At 53.9% G+C, this 22,416-nt stretch overlaps 1 protein-coding gene across 3 annotated transcripts in view; it reads left to right on the forward strand.

Annotated features, from left to right (window-relative positions):
* The window catches only part of Ttll8 (tubulin tyrosine ligase like 8), a 30,331-nt gene that overhangs the window by 4,660 nt on the left and 3,255 nt on the right, over positions 1 to 22,416 (forward strand). The window contains exons 4-12 of one of the 3 annotated variants that reach the window (XM_063243914.1): positions 936 to 1,074; positions 1,521 to 1,594; positions 3,890 to 4,018; positions 4,293 to 4,407; positions 4,643 to 4,768; positions 10,322 to 10,508; positions 18,442 to 18,590; positions 20,437 to 20,680; positions 21,658 to 22,093. In XM_063243914.1, the coding sequence (XP_063099984.1) occupies positions 936 to 1,074; positions 1,521 to 1,594; positions 3,890 to 4,018; positions 4,293 to 4,407; positions 4,643 to 4,768; positions 10,322 to 10,508; positions 18,442 to 18,590; positions 20,437 to 20,680; positions 21,658 to 22,093 (1,599 nt within the window). Of the gene's footprint in view, positions 1 to 855; positions 1,075 to 1,520; positions 1,595 to 3,889; positions 4,019 to 4,292; positions 4,408 to 4,642; positions 4,769 to 10,321; positions 10,509 to 18,441; positions 18,591 to 20,436; positions 20,681 to 21,657; positions 22,094 to 22,416 lie in introns of all 3 variants that reach the window. The other 2 variants (XM_063243915.1, XM_063243916.1) reach the window with 2 other exon arrangements.

Below are 22,416 nucleotides of genomic sequence, written 5' to 3' on the forward strand. Positions count from 1 at the left end.
GGCTGGTTAAGCCCTCTGGGGTGGCGCCCTGGTGAGAGTTTGCATGGCAGAGGGTGCACATGGTGGGCAGAAGCCAAGCCATTCGGGGTCAGGCTTGGACCCTTATGACGAGTAGCCCTGGTGAGAGCAGTCACTCCAGAGACGACATCAACCGTGCAGGGAGAAGCCTTAAGGCTTCCCCTCAGTCCGCCTGTTGCCACCTCACGGGGCAGCATTACTCTGGGTCCTGGGGAAAAACACATCCACGAATGGCCATGGCCACCTCTCCTGCCGTACCCTGGGCCACGCCGTGCCCCTTGCCATCAGCCCCCAGCCGCCTTGTCCCCAGGCTGCTGGGCCATGGCTGAACAGTAGCCACAGGGCTCCCCAGCTTCGGGCCTTGTGGCTGCACAGCCTGCCCTCCCGTCATGGGCTGCTGCTTGCCCTTTGTTTGCCCTCAGCGTCCTTGGAGAATATGATAGGGGATGAGGGGGCTCTGTGGAGAAGAAAGCCACACAGGGTGTCCCTCAGGCCTGTCACCCAGCTGGAGCACCCACACTGCTGCGTCTCCTCTCACCCTCTGCATCCAGCACCCGGAGCAGGCACTTCTCCCCACAGCTCCCAGCTGTGTGTGTGAGTGGGTGTGCAAGGGAGTGTGTGAGCTCAGAGTGTGGCTCTGCACCAGGCTCACAAGGAAGTGGACACATGGAGCGATGATGTCCCTGCAGTGGGTTGAGTGAGCTCTGCCACAGACACGCAAGCATGCACACGCAGCCCACACTCACCCACACACACGTGTACATGTGTATGTGCTTGTGCATGCACAGGCAGACCCGTGCCCCTGCTCCAGTAGCCCTGATGCCCTGCTCTGCGCAGGACACGCTGTCCCCGCTGGACGATCCTCATGATCACCTAGAGGATGTCGCCCTCATTCTTTGGCACTGCGGCCCTTTCAGGAGAAGAAGATCTTCGCCATCTGTGGACACTACCCGGTGATCCGAGCCACTCTGCGGAGGAAGGGCTGGGTGGAAAAGAAATCCCACTTCCTGACCAAGGTTCTCCTGGGCCCCGAGGACCGAGACGAGGGGGTCACTGGTAGAGTATCAGGGATACCTGGTTCTCCTGCGTAGGGTGTCCTGCATGTGAGGACGCCCCCACCACCATCCTCCTGGCCCCAGGTGTCCTATCTGGTGCTGGTAGCTTCCTGGCATCTCCATGTCCATGCCCATCTCTGGCCGTCCCTCTTAAAGCCCCAGCACTCTGCAGGGCATCCCAGCCTCCCACAGTGCTGCCCAGCAGGTCTTCTCTGGATGGGTCCTGCGGTCACAGAGACCCAGGTCAAATGTCCCTTCCCACCCGCACTTTTGGTTCCAAGAACCTGCCGCACTCACCTTCAGGGTGTCTGGGCCTACGGGCTCCCAGGCACAGCCTTCGGTGGGAGCAGGAGGCCCACGAAAGGCAGGCGCGTGGGGGGGCCACCTTGCCGTCTGTCTGCTGTGGGGACGGGTGTGGCCGGGCTCTCTCAAGTGTGTCGTCTGCAGATAATAAACACGATGAGGTCCAGGAAGAACAGGAAGTGGCCTCAGGGAAAGCAGAAGACATCCACGATGTGATGGTAGGTCCCCGCACAGTGTGTGAGCTGGCTTCCGCCCTCACACCGCCCGCTGGGGCCTGTGTTGCGGGGAGGACAGCCATCAGGATCCCCACAGCCTCTGCACCAGGCAGCGGGGGCACAGGGCCTGGTGGGCTGCCGGGGGGCAGGGCGCAAAAGCTGGCACCTGTGAGTCCTCTATGAACGTGGGCCCGCAGCGTGCTGGAGGCTAGGGTTGGGGTAGCCTACTACATACAGCAGCCGCTCCCGCTCTGCCTACACACCCCAATCTGGGTCCTCTGTGGCTCAGTCCATCACACTCCTGCATGGAGAAGGGTGTAAAGGCTAATGCCAGGCCAGGCATGGCATTGTACATCTGTAATCCCAGCACTTTGGGAGGCTGAGGCATGGGGAGTCCAAGTTCAAGTCCAGCATGAACACTTAGCAGCTTAGGGAAATGGAGACATAGCTCAGTGTAAAGGCCACGGGTTCAATCCCCAGCACCTGAAGAGAAGAACAGAGTTAAACACAAAGTGGGAAAAGGTGTTTGTAATATGTATAGTGTTAAAGACCAGGATACGTCTGAGGACGTGAGTAGAGACCTAGAACGTGACATTCGGAGAACAGCAGAGTCGTGGCCGTGTGCCTCCCAGGCAGTGAGTGCAGGGCTGGAAGCACTCAGCGTTCGCGGCAGTCCATGGTGGCAGGGGCCCGCTGCCCTGGTCTCCTTGGTCTGCTGTGAAGGAGCACCAGGACCCTGTGGCTCACCTGGAGGCTGGGTCCAGGGCCAGGTGCCCCACTATGCCGCCTGGGATAGAAGGCAGAGGGCTGAGTGCCCGAGACAGGCCTGTGTCGTCCTCTGCACCCCTGCTCTTCCCAGGGTTTGCCCCAGAGTTCCAACGCACACTTCTGGGAACGACCACAGACCACTGCCATAGCTCCGGGGAGCCTCCACATGCAGTCCAGAGGGGAAGCAGGGCCTCAGCCTGGCCTGTGTGGCCAGGACCAGGCACCGGCAGCCCCTCGGCTTCTCAGGACAGACACGCACAGCCTGGGGCTGACTTCCAGCAGGCACCCTCCTGGCCTGGGTGGCCGAGTCCTTGTGTGTCCTCCCGTGTATAAACAGGGTCCAAATTCCATCCCTAGAGCTCCGTCCTTCAGTCCCCATCACCTCCCAGCAGCTGCCTCATTGGAGATGAGGACATCAGTCTGTGAACTCGGAGACACGACATCTCTTCAGAATAAGTAGGGGACACACAGGCAGCAGAGGGCTGGTGGGGTGTCAGGCAGGAATTTCCACACTGCTGCTGCTGTGCAGCCTAGGACCTGGGGTCACTGCGCCCCTCTGTAAAGTGCTTAAAATGAGATTTCTACCAGAAAGTGACAGTGAAACCCACTGACAGTGCTAAGGCAGGAACAGGAAGTCAGGTCAGGAGAAAGAATAGCATACGTGGAGTCCAGGCCTGAGCTTTGCAGATGGGGGCGGCTGTGCAGAGCAGGGCAGGAGGAGGCCCCAGGCCAGCCACCACCAGGGGCCGGAGCAGAAGGATCCACGGTGCAGGACCTCGCACACGGGCCATGCACACACATGTGTGCTCCTGTCCATGTGCCACACATGCTAGTCTACAGGAGCTGACCCAGGAGCGTCTTCATCAAGGCAGGGGCAGGGGTTACCTTGGGCATAGAGGAGCGCCTTTCATGGCTAGAAATTCAGAGCAGATACACACCACTGCTCATGGACAGAAATCTCAGGTGACCTGCACCCCAGACCCTCTGCCCTGCTTGTGCAGTGGGGAACCCACGTCTCAGAGCATTGGTGGAGGAGCCACACAGCAGTTTTCTCCCTCTGGACTCTGTCCTGGATCACAGGGGGTCATGGTCACCCCATGATGGCAGGTGGCACACTCTTGAGCTGCACCTGGCCACCTGGGAAGGGCAGCTCAGACCACATGCTGGCCCAGGCAGGGGACATAGCCAGCGTCTCACACTGACCTTCACACCAGCGTGCTCCCACACCAGCGTGAGTCAGGAGTGCATGGCCCACAGCTGAGACTTAGCAGTTGGCTGGAGTATCGCCCGCCAGTTCCCACCACTCAGATTGAACCCGGAGCTGCAGCCCCAGCCTGGATCATTTACATGTTTTTGGGATACAGGTTTCATCAACTTGCCCAGGTTGGGCCCACACTTGTGGTCCTCCTGCCTCGGCCTCTAGGGTACTGAGATGAGTGTACCACCATGCCTGGCTTTCAGCTTTGTCCCAACTGTCCAGAGAAAAGGAACTGTGGATGCTGGATGTTGATGGAGGTCCCTCCTTGCCAGTCTAGGTTGGTAAAGCACGAGACACCGTACTTCCTCTGGACTATCAAAAGGGATGTCGTGGATTATCACAACCTGAACTCTGACCAGATGCTGAACCACTACGGGAAGACGGGGTCCTTCACCACCAAGGTGGGCGGTGGGTGTGACGCTGGGCTTGGGGAGGCTGCCCTGCACTGGACTGGTGCGGCTGGGCTCCGGTTCCTCCAATTCCTTTCTGATGGCCGCCGGGGCACCTACTGCACCCCAATACTCCACCTCCCCACTCTGCTCCATGCTATCTGTGTCCAAGGGGTCCAAGGGTCTCGGAAGTCCCCCCTCAGGAGGCACAGGCCGAGCCCAAGCTGGGTGTCCAGTCGGGCAGGCACTGGCTGCCCCTCGGGTCCTGACTCTTCTGTCCCTGGAGATCGGGCTGTGCGTGAACATGCGGAGCCTGCCGTGGTTCGTCCAGGCGAACCCCGACGCCTTCTTCCCACGCTGCTACAGCCTCTGCACAGAGAGTGAAAAGCAGGAGTTCGTGGGTGAGTGAAGGGGCCACGAGGGCCCTCTGCTCCAAGGCTGGGGGTGCAGTGAAGGTGGAGGGCAGGGGCCCGGGGACCCTGGCAGGGATCTGAGGCGGGCTGCAGAAGGCCTCTGCGGCTGGTTCCAGGGAGGGACCCCAGAGGCCCCATGAGATTGTGGGGTGGGGCTGGAGATGACCAGGGAGAGGACAGGCAGGGGGCGCTGTACAGCCAGCGTGAGCCTGGGTGTTTCCAGATGATTTCCGGCGCACCATGGCCTCCAGCATCCTTAAGTGGGTCGTCAACCACCATAGCTGCCCCAGAAGCAAGACCAGGAGCTGGAAGGAGGAGGCCAGGCCTGATGAAGAGGATGGCAGGACAGGTGCGGGGATGGAGCCTGGGACCAACTGGGTGGGGCCCAGCATAGTGGCACTGGGCAGCTGAATGACCCTGGGACCTGAGACAAGGTCACCTCTGACTCATACTGTGCCTCGAAGGTTGTCGGTGGGTCTGTGATGTCACTACCATCCTGCTGCAGGACTCTGGCACCTGCACCACCCTGCAGCAGCCTCTGTGGCCTCAACAGAGGGGCCTGAGGTGGGTGACAGCCTCTGCTCCTGCGAGGTGCCTCCCCTGCATTGCGATGTTAGGGATAGAGGGTCCATATGCTTTTAAGATTCTGTTCACTTTAATAAAGTGGGCTTTTTAGAGTACTTAGCAAAGGCTCAGATGCTTCCTCTCTGCCTGCCCCCCCCCTCGCACAGCCAGCCCCACTGTGGTCCCCACCGAGTGCTGCCAGGACACAGTGTCATCAGGCACATGTTGGTGTGTTCATTTGCTGTTGTCCTGTGGAACCTGAGGTTAACCAGGGAGCACTGAGCTACTGCCCAACCTCTCTTATTTTGAGACAGGGTCTGGGTAGGCTGCCCACACACACCTCAGACGTGGTCTTCCACCTCTGCCTCCCAAGTAGCTGGGACTGCAGTGAGTGTTGCAATGTGAGGCAAGCCATTTCGATGTTGCTAAGTGCCTCAAGCAAGCAGTGCTCATCACGTCTTTTCCTGGCTTGATAGATAACTCGTTTGCTTTCCAAGTGCCACGGTCTGGCTGGCCTCAGTCTATGTGTCCCCACCCCGAGGGGCATCTTGATGCTGCTAGACTTCAGCTGTCAAGGGTGAAGCTGCTGCAGACATCTGTGCATGAGCTTCTGTAGGACTTAAGTTTTCAGCTCGTTTAGGTAAATGCTAAGGAGCTTGATTGCTGGGTGATGCGGCAAGAACTTGATTAGCTTTGTGAGAAACTCCTGGCTGTTTTGCATTCCCTGCCAGCCCCGAATGTGCACCCCGCTGCTTTGCCTTCTTCCCTGCTCAGTGTCTGGATTTCTGGCCTTCGGCTGGCCTGTTGTGGTTTCACGTCGTCGTGCTCATGGCAGGTCCATAGGGACCCATGTGGCATGCGTCTTTTTTACATATTCTTTGCTGTCTATACCTCTCTTTTGGTGATGCGTCTGCTCTCTGGTACGGTTTTAAACCAGGTTTGTTTTCTTGCTGTTGAGTTTTGAGGGCTCTTTGTTTACTGTGGACACTGTCCATGTGTGATGTGTATGAAAACGTTCTCCTGGTTTCCAGGCTCTCTGTTTTCTGTTTTCCCAAAGGCCTGGGATGCCCTGGGAGGTAACTTTCCCATCAGGGTGACATCAGTTTCGCTGCATGTGGCCGTGCAGTTGTTCAAGCACCACTGGTGGAAAAGCCTGTCTCTGCTGGCCCTAAGTCCCTGTGTCAGTGGACTGGCTTTTGTGTGGGTCGTCTTTGGACTCTGTTCTGCTCCAGGGATCTGAGTATGTTCTCAGCACCGGCTCACTGTCTCAGTTACGGTGAGGGACAGCTCTTGAGGGCAGGCAGGGCCAGTCCTCTGAGTTCACCCTCTGTAATACTGAGCTGACTGTCTCGGGCATCGTCCTCTCCAGGTAGTTTAGAGCCAGGGTGTCCAGGCTTGTGAAATGGCTGCTGTGATTTCAGTTGGGATTGTGTAAGGCCACATTAGGAAGAATCTGACGGATGCCTTAATAAAACTCAGCGTCTCCTGCCACGTCCCCAAACGATCTCTCTCTGTGCTTTGACAGCTTTTTTCAAAGTTTAAAATTTTCTGCATATGGATCTTATACACATTTTGTTAGATTTATTTAAACCTAAATGTTTCATTCTGGGGCTGCTCATGTGAAAGGCATTTTGTTTTAATTTCAAATTCCAACTGTTCATTGCTGTTACATAGGAAGGTGATTGATTGACCATAATCACTTATTATCTCTAGGGGGTTTTGTTTTGTTTTTCTTTGATCCTTTTGGATTTTCTACACAACCACATCATCTGTGAATAAACATAGTTTTATTTCTTCCCTCTGCATATTTTCTTTTCTTGTCTTACAGATTTGGCTTTGATTTCTAATACAACGTTGAAAAGCAGTGTAAGACAGAAGAGCCTTACCTCTTTCCTTATCCTAGCAAGAAGGCTGCTAATTTCTCACCCTTAAGAATGATGCTAGTTCTCCGTATTTGTGGTTATCCTTTACTGTGCTGAAGAAGCTCTCTATTCCTAGTATGTGAAGGATTTTTAACACTGGTGGGTTTTGTCATGCTTCTTGCTGTCTTATAATGTAACTTTTTCTTTGGCCAGTGATGTGATTCATTAAGAGTTTGAGTTAAGCTTGGTGTCATCGAATGTAGCATAGTGATGGGCAATCAGACTAGAGAGGTGAAAGGTTATGTTTATGGTTCCAAGTACCAGGTCCAGGTGTCAGCCGGGGACAGGACATTAAGATGTAAACTGAGGCAGCACTAGGTGAAATCCAAATGTCAAGCCAGCCTTTTAGAATCTGAACAAATCCTGCTAGATTGTGCATTGTTAGTTTTCTACTGCGGGATTAAAGTTACTAATATTTTCATTGAGATTTTTGCATCTGTGTTCAGAAAGAGAGAGAGAGATGTGTAGCTTCTTTTCCTTGTAATGGTTTAGCATCAGTGTAACATGACCTCATAGGGTGAGTTCAGGCATGTTCCTTTTCCTTCTGCCTTCCAGAGAGATTGTAGTGAATTAATATAATTTCTTCCTTGCGTATTAATTTTCTGTGCTCGTTTTCTGTTGCTGTGACAAAATACCTGAAAAACAACTGCAAGGAAGAAAAGGCTTGTTGACAGTTTCAGAGCTTCTAGTCCACGGAAGCTGGTTCCACAGGTTTCCGGCCAGCAGCACCCCAGCAGCAGGCCTTGAGGGGAGGACAGAGAGGGAGGGAACGAGCAGAGGGAGGAGTCAGAGCAAGATGGTCCCCAGTGACCCCCATGACCCACCCCTTTCAGCGAGCACTCATTCTTGTTTCTGTCACTTCCCCGTAATGCCATGACACTATCTCTGCAGCGGATGAGGCACCGCGGCAATTGGAGCCTTTCAGAGCCCGCTACCTTCTGAGAGCCCCACTGGTGAATATCTGAGCCTTTGCGGGAACATTTTAGACACAAACCATTACGCATATGCTAGGATTTACCAGCGAACCTGCCTGTGCATGGTTATTTCTGTTTTGGAAGGTTTTTAATTTTTACTAAAATTTCTCTGTACATACAGCATGTTATGGTTCACGTCTAGATGTCCCCTGAAAGCCCCAAGCACTCACAGGTGAGGCTTTGGGGAGGTGGCTGGATGGTGAAGGCCTGATACTCATCAGTGGATTTACAGTTAAAGGTGATTTGGGAGGTGAAGCCTGGCTGAGGACTAAGGTCACTGGGGACACGGACGGGGCGGATCCATCTGCCTCTTCCTCCCTAGATTGCTCTTTGCTTCGTGTCCGCCCTGCCATGGGCTGTTTCCCCTCTGCTTCCTGCCTTGGGGCCAGCTGACTATGGACTGGAACTGTGAGCCTCAACAGGCTTCTTCTTAACATGTGGGTGCTGGCTGTTTTACCGTAGCATGAGACTGTAACTAAGACAGGTCCTATTCAGAATGTCCATTCCATGTGAGCTTGCAGGGCAGTGGGCCTTTCAAGGAACTGGCCCGTCTCACCGGGACCTTAACCTTTTAATGACCATGGCTCCCGCTTTCATTCCGATGATGATTTTGTGTTTCCCCCTTTTTCTTTAGCCTGGCTGAAGACTTACTAATTTTACTGCTCTTTTCAAAGAGCTCGCCTTCCATTTCATTGATTTTTACCTTGTTGATTTCTGGCTTTGAATTCTATGAATTGCTACTCTAATTTTTATTACATCTTTTCTTCTGCTTACTCTGGATTTAGTCTGTTTGTGTTCTAGTTTTCGGGAATGAAGTGGAAGCTTAGTTCATTAATTTCTCCCTTTTTTGTTTTCTATTAATAAAGCATTTGATAGTCTACATTTTATTCTAAGTATTGCTTTTGCCTCCTCAAAATTTGGTTAAGTTTGATAAGTTGTTTTCATTGTCATTTAGTTCAATCAATCTTTTTTTTTATATACAGAAACCAAACTCAGGACCTTGATTTACCAGGCAAGTGCTGGTGCTGCTGAGCTATATCCTCAGCTGTCTTTCTACTTTTTGAGTACTGGAGGTTGAACCCAGGGCTCTTACACTCGGCCCTATCTCCAACTCTTTTTATATTTTATTTTGCAACAAAGTCTTGCTAAATCAACAAGTTGCCCGGGCTGGGCTTGAATCTGTGACCTCTTGCATTGGCCTCCCAGAGTTCCGGGATTATAGGCCTGCATCACCATGCTTGGCCTTAAATTCCTCTTACTTAGCGTTGTATTCTTTAACCTCCCTGTGCTTCAGGATTCCTCAACTATCCTTCTCTTGCTGATTTCTGGCCTGAAAGCAGACACTGGTTTCTGTTTCTTAAATTTGTTGGTGTCTGTTCTGTGGCTGGACTGCGGCCTGTGTTAGCAAACGCTCCGTGTGAACTTCAGAGGCAGGGGTACGCTGCTGTGGTTGCAATGCTGGGCAGCTGTCAGTTGTGTGAAACTGATGGATGGTGTGGGCATCCTCTTGAGCATTTTTTGCTTCTGATAATTTTCTTTGCTTTCATGTCTGTTCTTTAGGAAATTAACACAGCAACTTTCTTTTGATTCATATTAGCATAATGTGTCTTTTAATTGAGTGTCTTCTGTTAAGAGAGCTTTTTGGAAAAGATGCATGTGGTTGGGCTTGCTTAATGGACTCTGGCAATCTCTGCCTTAATCTGTGTATTTAGGCCACTGACATTTCTTGTTCTCTGGCGTATTTGCCCCCTTTTTCTGTTGTCTGTGGCCCTTGTTCTTTGTTCCTGTTCTCCAGTCCTCTTCCTCACCTCCTGCAGCTCAGCGCACAGCGTGGCTTTCCTGCCCTGCCCACCTGCCTGTGCTTCTCTGAGTCAGCCTGGCTGTGTCTCCATTGTGGAGATGCTGGCTTTGCCTCTGACCTCGCTTCTCCAGAGAGAGAGGCTGACTTTTCCATTTATGCCAGCTCCTCTTGCTAGGAGGGAGTAGTGATGTCCAGACTCCTCCATCTTTGAAATGAGAGGTGCCATCATTCACTTCGAGCCGATCCACTGTGTGTTCCAGGAGTTCCACCTGAATAGGATCTTATATGGCCCCCTGTTACCTCTGCAGCTGTCACATGGACTCCAAACTTGAACCCCAAACCTCTGGGCTTCCCATGGCCGGGTGGGCAGGGGTTCTCAGCCTGGGGTGCTTGAGACCTACCTTCTCACACTTTCCCGAAACCCAGAGGTGTTCCTGAGTCCTGGGGCCGTGAAACTCAGGAGAGGTCAGATGCTTAGAGCCACCAGGATGCACCAGTGTGCCCTGCAAAGTGCTGCAAGTTCTGGGAGTGACATTCACAGCAAGCTGAGGTCACTGCCCAGCAGCAGCTGTCTTCCTGGGTGTCCTGAGGTGCTGTGTTCCTGTGGCAGACCTGCTCCAGAGCCTGTGTTTGGGTTTCAGATCTGGAGGGTGCTGGCGAGAAGTGCAGAAGCCTCCCAGGACAACTGGTGGACACAGCCTGCAGGGTGTGCCAGGCCTACCTGGGGCAGAGGGAGCATGAGGACATCGACGGGCGGGGGAGCAGTGTGGATGGCCTGTCCGAGGCGGAGTGGAGCAACCTGACCCAGCAGTACTACGCCCTGGCCCGGTGAGATGTGTGGGTGTTGGGGAACCCAGAGCCCTGCCGCCTGTCCCCGGCCTGCTGGTTGTCAAGGGGAGAGCACCCTTGGGTGCCTCTAGAGTGGTGTCTGCCCTGCACCCTCGAAACCCCTTCCTTTTTGGTCTCATTTGATCCCAAGCAGCCCTGGAAGCTCGGTCCCATTTTGTAGCCAGGCCACCTGGCTCACTCTGGGTGGTAGCCGAGGCTCTAGCAGACCCCGGTGACCCTCCCTGCTCCAGGCCCGCATCCTCCAGGCTGGGCTCAGCATCAGGCACCCCCAAAGGGGACAAATGCTGGGGGGACGAGAGCCCTTGTTCTGGAGGGTCTGCGATAGCCCCCATGCCCAGGGCATTTTGACCTTGGTCTTCCCCGTGGAGGACCGCAGCGTCTCCTCCTTCCTCTTTCCAGGTGAGGTAAGTGCAGGCAGGGTGCAGGGTGTGTGACCCTGCTGTGCTGTGGACGAGATCTTGCTGCTGTTCAGCTGTGCAGCTGCGCTCGGATCAGGGTCATTTCCAGCCCCTTGAGGCCCAGCTCAGCCTTCCGGGCAGAGCCCCCAAGTTCCCCTATCAGCTTGCTGCCTGTGAGCAGAGCACACATGGGATCTCAAGGGGCTGTGCTCCAAAACTGCCACTCGGTCTCCCGGTGCGTCACCTGCCCGTGCCCCGAGGTGTGGTACCGTCGAGGGGGTTAAAGCCTCCAGCCGTGCGGAGTCCTTGATCTCCCTGGACGCCTGTGGCTGCGTCTCTGTTTTGAAGGGGTGTGAGCAGGTGCATCGGAACCGCCTCCCCACCCCTATCATCGGACCCTCCTGAGATCATCACATCCTCTCTGCTCTGTAAGAGCCCTTCGAGTCCTGCTTCTTCCTGATAGGAGAGCAGCCTTACCAGCTTTCTTCACATCAGTGTTTGTAAGGTAGCTGCCTTTCATTAGCCATTTCAATCTGTTGGTGCCTTTATAATTAAAATCTGTCTTCTATAAGGAGCATTCATTCACGGCTGGCTCTTGCTTTTTGCCCAATTGACAATATTTTTCTATTAATCCAAATGTCTGTTCTGTCTGCTCTGAGCTGCCCCGAGGTACCTGCATGAAGTCCCCGTCGTGCCGCTGGGTTCCATTAATCCTGGTCATTCCTGTCCCGTTCCTGTCCAGCCTCCTTCCCTGCCGTCTTCTGGCTATTCGCCTGCTGTTAATCCCCCGCGTATCCCTGGATGCTCCTGTACAAAATCCCGTATAGATTTTGTATATTGCGTATGCATTTTTGATGTACTTCAGCCCACCTAAAATTTGTGGTTTTGCCACTTTCTGGACAATTTAAAAACTTTCAAGTAATCCGCCTTCCCTTTGCCCGACACACTGTCCTCTGCTTTTCATCTGTGTAGGTTGCGAACCCCACAGAGAGGTGGTTCTGGTCATCACGGTAGAGAGTTGAGAGCCTGTTGGTTTGTCCCGAGACGGCTTCCTCTGGCATCCTCCGCTCCCTGCAGTCCTGCAGTGCCGTCTGAGACTGTTTACTCTCAGCCCGAGAAAGCAGCCCTGCAGTTCCCCCGATACCTATTCTCCTGCAGAAGATCTTGCCTTTAAGTTTGTTCTCACTTCCTGCTCAGTTTCTTCCTTCCCGCCTTGAGTACTGAATCTAAGGTTGCCCCACCACTGAGCTCTACTTATCATTTTGAGACAAAGTCTCACTAAGTTGCCCAGGCTGGCCTTGAACTTGCAGTCCTCCTGCCTCAGCCTCCCAGAGTGCTGCGGGGAAAAACAGCCAAGAACCTGCCCCTCCTGGGAAAGGTTATTTGTCCATCCTCTTGGCGCCACGAGACACCAACCGTCACCGCAGCTGCCTGCTTCGTACCACCTTCCCAACTAGGTCGCGGCAGTGTGACTCAGTTTACCCTTGTCACTCAGGACACATCTCCTTGATGCTCGGGGGCATCACTGCTGCTCTGCAGCCAATCACTCCTGTTTCTTATGCTTGAATGCCCCCATCCCGGGGCCGAGTTTAGCTCCACGTCTGCAGGACTGTTACGGTTTGGTTTTGGTTTCGTGATTTTGGGGGGGATGGGAGGCTGGGAGGGCTTTGGTTTCAGAAAACCTACTTCCCCCTTCATTCTGTGACAGACATTTTCTCTGGAGTAAAATTCTGCATTGTAAAGGTCATGGTATCAGATGACACCACTATCTATCTATCTGTCTACCTTCTTCTTCCTCTTCCTCTTCCTCTTCTCCCTCTTCCTCTCCTCCTCCTTCGTCCTCTCCTCCTCCTTCTTTGTCTTTTTGAGACAGAGTTTCTCTATGTAGTTTAGGCTGGTCTTGAACTTGCATCAATCCTGCCTCAGCCTTCCAAGTGCTGGGATTATAGGCATGTGCCCCCACCCCACCCAGCTTGTTGTATTGCTTGGCATCTTTTATAGGTGTCATTTTTGCCACCGGGAGACAAAGTCTGTTTGTCTGGGTGCTTTAAGATTTGGTCTTTGTTTCTGAGCAGTTGTAGCCCTTCGTCAGGTCTCTGGGCTGCTGAGCCCCTGGGCCATCGCTTCTGCCCCCTTGTGATGCTTCCTGCTCACACATCACACTGCAACCCACTTCCTGCAGCTCCACATGCAGGGGCATCGCTGTCTCTAGGGTCTGGGACCCCAGAATCTTCTGCATGACCTCCTCCTGCCCCTCTAATGCCTACGTCTGATTCCAGCCAGTGTGCTGCTCCTGCCCACCCCCGATCTGCCCCAATGTTCTGCCCAAGTTTCCGTGACTGCGTCTGTGACCTGATTCCTCACAGGAGGAGCCCCTCCCACTGGCTTATCCTCACCGTTTTCCCTTGTGCCCCCCTGCAAGTCACTCCAGACGCGTTTCCCTTCAGCTCAGGACAGAGGTTAATTTCCTGGTTTATTAGAGCCAGACACGCCCTGTGGTTGCATGCTTTCAAGTCCCTGCCCGTTCTTCTGCCATTGGGTTTGTCTCCCTGCACTCCCCCGTGGGTCCTGTGTGTTCTGCCTGAGCGTCCGTGGGTGCAGACCCGTTCTGTGGGGCCAGGCACTCTGCTGCTCCTTGTGACTGGCACTTGCATCACTATCCAGGTGCGGGGACAGCGGGTGTGAGCAACCTTTCAAATGTAGAGCCATTTCTCTTGGGGCTGGCGTCATCAACATGGGCCACGGGCATCAGGCTAAAGGTTCTGAATCCTTATCTACCATTGCACCTTAAGTTTACAAAATACATCTAGATACAACATGAATGCTACAGACACTCAGCTGTTCAAACATGCAGCTTGGTGAACTGTGATAGTTCCATGGGTGCTTCAGCGGCCACCACGCTGGCATGGAAGGTGGATTCCCTGTAATCCTGAAATGCCTTCCCCTGTCCCTAGCTCATACCTGGTCCTGCCCCTCACTGGCCGGTCTCTCTCTGAAGCTTGTACTGTTTTTCTAAAAACGAAAATTTTTTAAAAATTTAGATCTTTTAAATTTCATGTCAGCATATTGATCATTTTTGGTGCTAAGCTCTTGTCCCTAGAAAAGATGGGACAACCAGGAACGGCTGATGAGAAAATAGGTTTTAAATCCAGCTGTGCCAATGATTTCATTAATTAAGTGCAGTAAGTGGAACAAAAATTTTCAGAATCATTTTTTAAAAAGATTATGTTTACAGGGGACATCTTTATATATTACTCCACAGAAACATTGAAAGATTTGAAGAAATAGGAGACAAACTATAAAATGTTAACAGACAGAAAGCCGGTGTGACTGTATTAATATCATACGGAAGAAGCTTCAAAGGGGGGAAGTTACTCAGTAGGAGGACGGACAGTATTTTCTAATGATAAAGTGCCTGTTCAACAGGAGGACGCAATTCTGAAGTCTCATGTAATTAGTAAAATAGTCTCAATAGCTCCGGAGGAAATGTTGACAGAAGTTAAATAGACAAATTCACACTCATAGTGGAAAAAACCCACGTGGGAGCATTTCTTCAGGCCCATGAAGGTGGCAACGTGTGGCACAGTTCACAAACTGGGAAAACTGCTCTGATGCATTCTGTTGACTTTAAGAACTCCATTTCTGAGCTGGGCTTGGTGGTGCTTGCCTGTAATCTTTCCTCTGGGAGGCTGAGGCAGAAGCAGCACAAGTTCAGTCCCAACTAAGTGACCGAGGGAGACTGTCTCAAAATTAAAAAAAAAAAAAAAAAAGAAAGAACTTAAAAAGGAGCTGGAGATACAGGTCAGTGCAAAGGCCCTGGGCTCCATCCTTAGCATCACACACAGTTTTTTCAGAAGCAGTCTCAGAAGAGCCAGGACACAGCTCCATGCAGGAGGAACAGCTCGCACTTGGTGTCCATGGCAGTTTCCAATCCAGACGCTGCAGGGGACGGAAATCAGGAAGAGGGAGACAGATGCTCAGAGTTTGGCACGGGCTCCTCACAAAGGAAGGCACCCAGCTATGCGGTGAGACAGATGGGTGCTCAGCGTTTCCACTTACTGGAAGGGGTTCTGCACCCCAACACAGTGAGGCAAGTGTCAGGTGCTGTCACCCAAGTGCAGGTACTGCGGACCAGGTCTGCAGGTGGCACAGCCTCCAGAAAAGCCCCGGGCAGCTCCTGGAGACCTGTGAGCTGCCTGCCTGCCTTGGTCTTTATCTACGAGGCAGGAAAGCATCTGTCTCAGAAGACCTTGCCTCATAGCCCAAAGCTGACACAGCCGTGATGGGGAAGGTGCTCGGCAGCCTGGTGCATGGACGGGCACTTGGCTTGCAGGTCCACCGGTGCCAAGCTCAGGAAAGCGATCCCTGCCTGGTGGCAGTCGGGCAATGTCAAGATGCCAGTGGATGAATTGCTAGGGCACCTTCCAGGAGCAAACGCGTTGGTACCCCAACCCGGGTGCCCGAGACAGCAGCGCACACCTGAAGGGCAGACTGCGTCCTTTGGAGCTGGCCTTGTGCTCCACTCCAGGCTTTTTCTTTACTTTTTACGCTTTTATAAAATTAGTGTTTGTTTGGGGTATGTAATGATTACATTGGTTTAGAAAGCTGAGTCACATGCACATCGTACCTCATTCTCAAACCCTGTAACCCCTGCTCCCCAGCCTCCTCACTCCGTCCCAGATCATCTCCTTCTCCCAGATGTCTGTTTCCCCATCGGCCCTTTCAGTGAGTCTTTATTTATATTTGGGGTTTCCCATGTAAGCAGTGTGGACATTCCATGTCTGACCTGTTTCACCCGATACTGCGGTCCCGGTTCTGTCCATCTTCCTGTGAATCACTTCATTGTCCTTGGCAACAGAATGATGCTGCATGTGTGTACATCCCGAGTCTCCTCCACCGTCCATCTGCTGGACAGCCGGGCTGTTTCCAGAGCTCAGCTGCTCTGAATTGTGGGTGTTCAGGAACCCTAACCCTAATCACTATAGTACGATGTCTTTAATTCTTCCAGATATTCCCAGGAAAGATATTGCTGGGTCAAATGTAATTTCTATTTTTAGTTTTTGAAGAACCCTCCATACTGATTTCCATAGTGGTAGGACTGGTTTACAATCCCACCAACAATGGAAGAAGGGTTTCTTTCCCCTCCTACATCCTTGCAAGCATTTGATTTTGTGTGTGTGTCTGTGTGTGTTTGATAAAGGCCATGCTGAGTGGAGTACAATAAAAAATCAGAACTCTAAACAAAGCGTTTGAAGAAGGTGTTAGCCAGTGGAAAGACATCCCCTGTTCTGGCTACACGTGATATTGTTAAAATGGCCATATTGCCAAAAGTGTCATATATAGATATAAGAAATCCATATTAAAATATTATCAATATTCTTCACAGAACTAGGAAAAAAATTCTAAAATTCATACAGAATCAGAAGAGACCCAAAATAACTAAAGCAATCCTGGGCCATAAGAGGGCGCCATCCCAATCCTGGATTTCAGTTATACCACAAAGCTACAGTGATAAAAACAGCATGGTACTGGTACAGAAATAGATGTGTAGACCATTGAGATCGAACAGGAAGCACAGAAACGATGCCAGGTACCTTCAGCTATCTAACTTTTAACAAAGGGGCCAACAACACACAGTGGAGAAAAACAGTCGTTTTAAGGAATAGTGCTGGGAAAACTGATTATCCACATGCAGAAGAATGAAACTGGACCCCTACAACCCTGCACTAAAATTAAATAAAATGGATCAAAGACCCAAATGTGCAAACAGGAAGCTTAAACTCCTGGATGTAACATAGGGGAGACACTGGAACCTGTTTTAGCAGCACAGAAAATAACATCAAGAATCAACAGCTGGAATCATACTAAGGGAAAAAGCTTCTGCTCAGCAAAGGAAATCACCAACAGAGTGAAGAGGGAGCCTACAGAATGGGAAGAACCTGCAGCTACTCCTGTCCTACGAGACTGGTATCTGCAACTCAAAATGTTAACCCCAAAAGCAAATGCCCAGTCAAAAAAGTGGACAAATGAACCAGATAGACACTTCTCCAAATAAGAGGCACAAATGGTTAGTAAATACATGAAGAAGGGTTCTGCAATTTCAGGCGCTGGGGAAACTTAAGTCAAAGCAACTCCAACCATGGAGTCGCAGAAGGACGTCCGGGTGGTACTGTGGGGTGGCAGCGTAGGGAATTATGTGCGGAGGGTGGGCAGGTGTGTGGCTGGGAGGTGGACCGAGTCCCCAGCCTCCCAGCTCTCCTTGGTGAGGCTCAGGGAGCCCTGTGTGTGCACTTTGCATCGGGACGGGAAGCCCTTTGCCATCCCAGGTCCGTCGTGGTCCATGTGTACTCTTCGATGGGTGTGGGTTCCCCAGAACCAGATGCTTGGGTCATTGCCCTTGGATGCAGGGGCATCACCAAGTCACTACCATAGCGTGAACTGGGACCATCTCTCCCAGAAATCCTCCTTCTGGACTTGGGGTTCAAATGTTGGGGAGAGGTAATGAGTGCTGCCTTCCCATACCAAAGCTGTGACAGCTGTGTCATCAGAGGCCTCCAGTAGACACTGTCATAGTGGACAGTCTGGCTCTGTCCTTGCAGGCCAAGCAAGGTGATCTGGGGACTTGAAAGTCCTCTGCACGATGGACACTGTGTCCCCATTATGGCTGAGCCATCCTGTCTGCTGGGGTCGGACATCATGTGATGTCTACTGAAGAGGGCCTGTAGTCGGGAGACCTGTGACAGAGCCACCAACACTACCTCATCACCCTGTTCCTGTGTCAGCTGGGAGCTGTCACTCCCAGGGGCTCTGCAATCTTTTCCCCCTGGCCATAGGTCCACAGCGGTAGGAGCTTCACCTAGGTGACCAGGGGCCCCACGCTTACCTCTCTGGAATGCTGCCCTTCTGTTAGCCTGCTTAGTGGGTTTGCAGACACAACTGTCCCCGTCCCCAGCCTGCACCCCAAGGTCTCAGCATGAGTGGAGCCTGGGGACCTTGTTACATGTGCCATGGCTCTGGGTCTGCCATTCCTGGAGGGTCCCACATGTCTGTGGCCAACTTTGGGGACAGAGAGGCTGTTCCTCCCTAGGTGGCAGTGACCCCTGCAGGCTCTTCATGCTGCAGGGACATCTCTGCTGAGCCCTACCTTTGTTTCCTGATGGCTTCCTGACTCAGGCCCAATGCTGCCAAATTCTGCAGACCCCAGAATGGTGCCAGGGACAGGCAGATGATGGCGCTTACTGGGCAGGAAGCTGGGTACCATAGCAAGGGTTGGCGTGGGCACCACAGACAGGCAGTGCCTGGGTACAGAGTATGTCCAGGGCTGCAGTCAGTCCAGATCCACGGATCGGGGTCCTCAACCTTCCCTGCCCAGGGCAGCCTCACAGTGCCCCACCAGCCTGCCCCATCCTTGCAACCAACTCAGCTGCCACCCAGGGCGAGCGCCTTGGCGCCCCTCTCCGCGGGGCCGGCATCACCTCTGGTGTCTCACTCCCTTTCCGGATCTTGCTTTTTAGTGGCGAGGCTTTCATCTCCAGTTCAAGAAATTACTTTTCGCAGTGCCAGGCTTTGCTGAATAAAATTAAGTCCGTGAACCCCCAGACAGAGATCGATGGCCTGCGGAACATCTGGATTATAAAGCCCGCAGCCAAGTCCCGGGGCCGAGGTGAGTTCCCTGGGGTGGCACCCCGCGGCAGGCCTGCGTCACCCTGGGACCCCACTGCTTGTGCCTAGAGTGGAGCCAGTCTCTGTGTGGCTCTGTGGGGAGGACACGGTGCTGATCCATGGTCAGCGGGTCGAGGCCTCTGGGTGCCTGAGCTCCACCCCAGGGCAGGTCCCTGGTGCTGCCAGGGTTTGGCAGCTCCTCAGGACCAGCTCCTCTCTATGCGAAGCTCAGCTAGCTGCCCCCTCATTACCTTTTTCCTGTCACCTTGGTGATTTGAGTGACAGGCTCCTGCTGCCTCTGAAAGGAACAGAGCCCCCTGCCCTGCAGGCCCATCCTTTGCAGCCACCGCTCTCCCTGCTCAGGGTTCGCTTCCTCTCTGAGCTGTTGCTGCGATCCAGTGGTCTTCCCAATGTGTGTGTGTGCACGCGTGCACATGGGCATTTAAATTCCCGGTGGTTTTTAATGTATGTTCCCAGAAAATCAACCTCTGGCCACGTGTCCAGCTTCTCTGTGAGGTCCCCTCCCTGGCTTTGGTGCTGGGTTTGTCTGTCCCCAGGCTCCCTGTGCAGGAGTGAGACCTCTCAGACTGCCTTGTTAGCTGCACTGTGGTCTCTGCAACAGCTGGTGTCCGTGTTTCTCACCCTGTGTGGACTGTGCTTTCCATTGGCCATTCTGTCTGCCTCACAAGCTACTTTGAAGAGGCTGTTCAAAGCTGCTGCTGGCTTTAAAATCCATATCAATGTGGGTTTGCTGCATTTAGCCTTAAACGCCGTCTTGCGTCTCAAAGCAGTCTGGTCCTGGGCCTGTAGTCCATACTCCTGATGTCCTGTGGACATTGCGGGCTTCCTCCTCACCCCATGGACACTCCCTGCCCAGCTGTGTGTGTGTGTGTGTATGTGTGTGTGTGTGTGCACACGCATGTGTGTGTGCATGCGTGCAGGTGTGTGTGTTGCACACACATGTGTACATGCTTCTCCTTAGACTCTGTCCTGAGCCCCTCCTCTTCCCGGGAGCCCCTGTCACTACCCGTCCATCTGACGAGCCTTCATTTCCACTGTGAACACCTCAAACGCCACTTAGAACCAGTGGCCTGCTCTCTGCTCATTGCTGTGACCTGAGCTAGGTCCTGACTCCCTCTCACTGAGAAACAGAAGGCTTGTGGTTTATGAGAGCTTACTTGAGCCTTTGGGCCTCTGTGGCCAGCTCCCTCCAACTTGGCTCAGTCAGGGAAGACTGGATGGTGCTGTGTAGCAAGCATCCCCAAGCCACGGCAGCACTCGGTGAAACAGCTGACCTCCCGGCTGTACCTGCCACCCACTGCAGGCAGCCTGGGTAGATGATGGATGGTCTGTGTATCAAGGCCCCGTCTTATGGCCCCTTTCCTGAGGCCTCAGGGTGTCACCGCAGAGAAAGCTGGACTAGAGGGTCTGTCTAGCATTACATTCTGTAGCATACAGTGTCCACTTGTCCCATGTGCCCTGGTCATCTGAGTAACAGGTCCTGACTGGGGGGTGAGCGGGGAACTGCAAGGCCTGTGCACCAGCAGAGGGAGTCTGGGGCATGCGGGTGCCACCCCCGCCCGGTTGCTCCCTCTGCCTGTCTTCCCTAGTCAGCCCCCTAGACTTCTCTCAGGATTCCACCATCAGATTGTGTCTGGCACACCTTGCCCCTTGCAGGTCTTGGGCCTTTCTAGGGTGGGGTTGGTCTGATGCTGGGAGAGCCAGGCAGTGGGCAGCACTGGCCTCATCCACCGAGTTCAGCACTGCCTGGCCCGTGCTGCCTCCATCCTGGACCACAGCCGGGGCACGGGGCCATGTGACGCTGGCTGGGTGGCCGCCCCTTACAGACATAGTGTGCATGGACCGTGTGGAGGACATCCTGGCGCTGGTGGCTGCTGACCGTCCACCCTCCCGGGACAACAGGTGGGTGGTGCAGAAGTACATTGAGACACCGCTGCTGATCTACGACACCAAGTTCGACATCAGGCAGTGGTTCCTGGTCACTGACTGGAACCCCCTAACCATCTGGTTCTACAAGGAGAGCTACCTTCGCTTCTCCACACAGCGCTTCTCCCTGGACTGCCTGGACAGGTCAGTGGGCACTGGGCCCGGGTGGGGTGAACCCCAGCACCAGGCAGGTCCCAGCACAGAAGGAGCCAGTTGTGAACCTCAGAGATTGGCTGTCCACACTGCCCCACCCTGTCCACCTGGCCAGCTTCCGTTGGGGTTTAGTGACTATCACTCAGCAGACAAAGTGGGGCTGGACATCTAGGCTGGACATCAATTTCACAGTGAGTCACTCAGAGGCCAGAGGACTGAGTCCCTGCTGGGGGCAAACTATCTCCACCCACGCCCCTGAGGTGACACCTGTGAGGTCACACCCTGAGTTCCAGCCTGGGCTGTGCTAGGAGGGACCACTGCAGGCTCCCCCATCAGCACTTCCCACCTCTGGACCTCGGCTGTCTGTGCAGATGGGGCCCAGAGACCCTGACCCTCCCCGGGGCCCTCCCCCAGGCTGTAGCTCCCTGCCTGGCTCCACTTCTCCGTCTGGCTGATGCAGAGACAGGGGTGAGAGTCACTGCACGTGAGTTCCGTTGGCCTTGTGCCACCATGCCCAGCTTTCGGGGCTCCTGTCTAGCTGGTGGGGACCTTTCTGTTTTCTAAGCCCATCTAACTCCCAACCCTGTACCTGCCTGACCAGGGACCATTCAGACGAAAATTATCTTGGCCCCAAAAGGTAGTGTTTGTGACCTCCTGAAAGATACCTTCATTTTAAATCTGTGCAGAACTAGGCAAGAACATAAATAAGGTGGGAATTCCCAAGAGGGGACTTTGGATCAGGCCTTAAAGGTGCCCCTGGCGTGAGCAGGTGGGGACACCGAGGCAGGGCAGTCACTACACTGATCCCCATCAAGGGTGAGCCCCCTGGCAGTGGGCTCCCTCCTGCTGTCCCATCCTCTGTGTCACAGCTCAGGTCCCTCCTGCCACCCACGCTGGCCCAAGCATGGGTGCCCACAGGGCCAATGGCAGTGGCACTGCTGGCCTCATGGACGCTCTGCCCACCACAGTGCCATCCACCTGTGTAACAACGCCATCCAAAAGCACCTACAGAACGACAAGGGCCGCAACCCGATGCTGCCCGGCCACAACATGTGGAGCAGCGCGCGGTTCCAGGAGTACCTGCAGGGCCGGGGCCGCGGGGCCGTGTGGGGCAGCCTCATCTACCCATCCATGAAAAGGGCCATCACCCACGCCATGAAGATGGCCCAGGGCCACGTGGAGGCTCGACGGAACAGCTTCGAGCTCTATGGCGCTGACTTCGTGCTGGGCCGGGACTTTAGGCCCTGGCTGATCGAGATCAACTCCAGCCCCACCATGCACCCATCCACGCCTGTCACAGCCCAGCTGTGTGCCCAGGTACAGGAGGACACCATCAAGGTCGTGGTGGACCGCAGGCTTGACCGCAACTGCGACATCGGCAACTTTGAGCTTCTGTGGCGGCAGGTGAGCGGGGCTGCTGCATCCTCACCTGGGCTAGTGGCCCTGTGCCGCGGACAGCTCTGCCTCCTGAACCCTGGGCCTGGGAGCTGGACAGAACTGCAGGCCACCAGCCCTGCTGGAACCTTGGATGCCTGGCAGGCCTGGGCTGTCCTCCCTCTGCTGTCTCTCAGCCTCCTCATCGCTGCTGGACACCTGGGTCTGGAAGCTTGATCACCTCGTCCCTGGGCTCCAGTCCACACCCTGTGGGGGGCTCCTGGGATGTTCCTCTCTGAACTTTCCAGCAAGCCAGGCAGGGGGCGATGAGGTCTTTGCCCCAGGACCCCAGC

The sequence above is a fragment of the Cavia porcellus genome, unplaced genomic scaffold, assembly GCF_034190915.1.
Source record: "Cavia porcellus strain 051 isolate PalLab524CR breed Dunkin Hartley unplaced genomic scaffold, mCavPor4.1 scaffold_40, whole genome shotgun sequence".
Classification (NCBI taxonomy): Eukaryota; Metazoa; Chordata; class Mammalia; order Rodentia; family Caviidae; genus Cavia; species Cavia porcellus.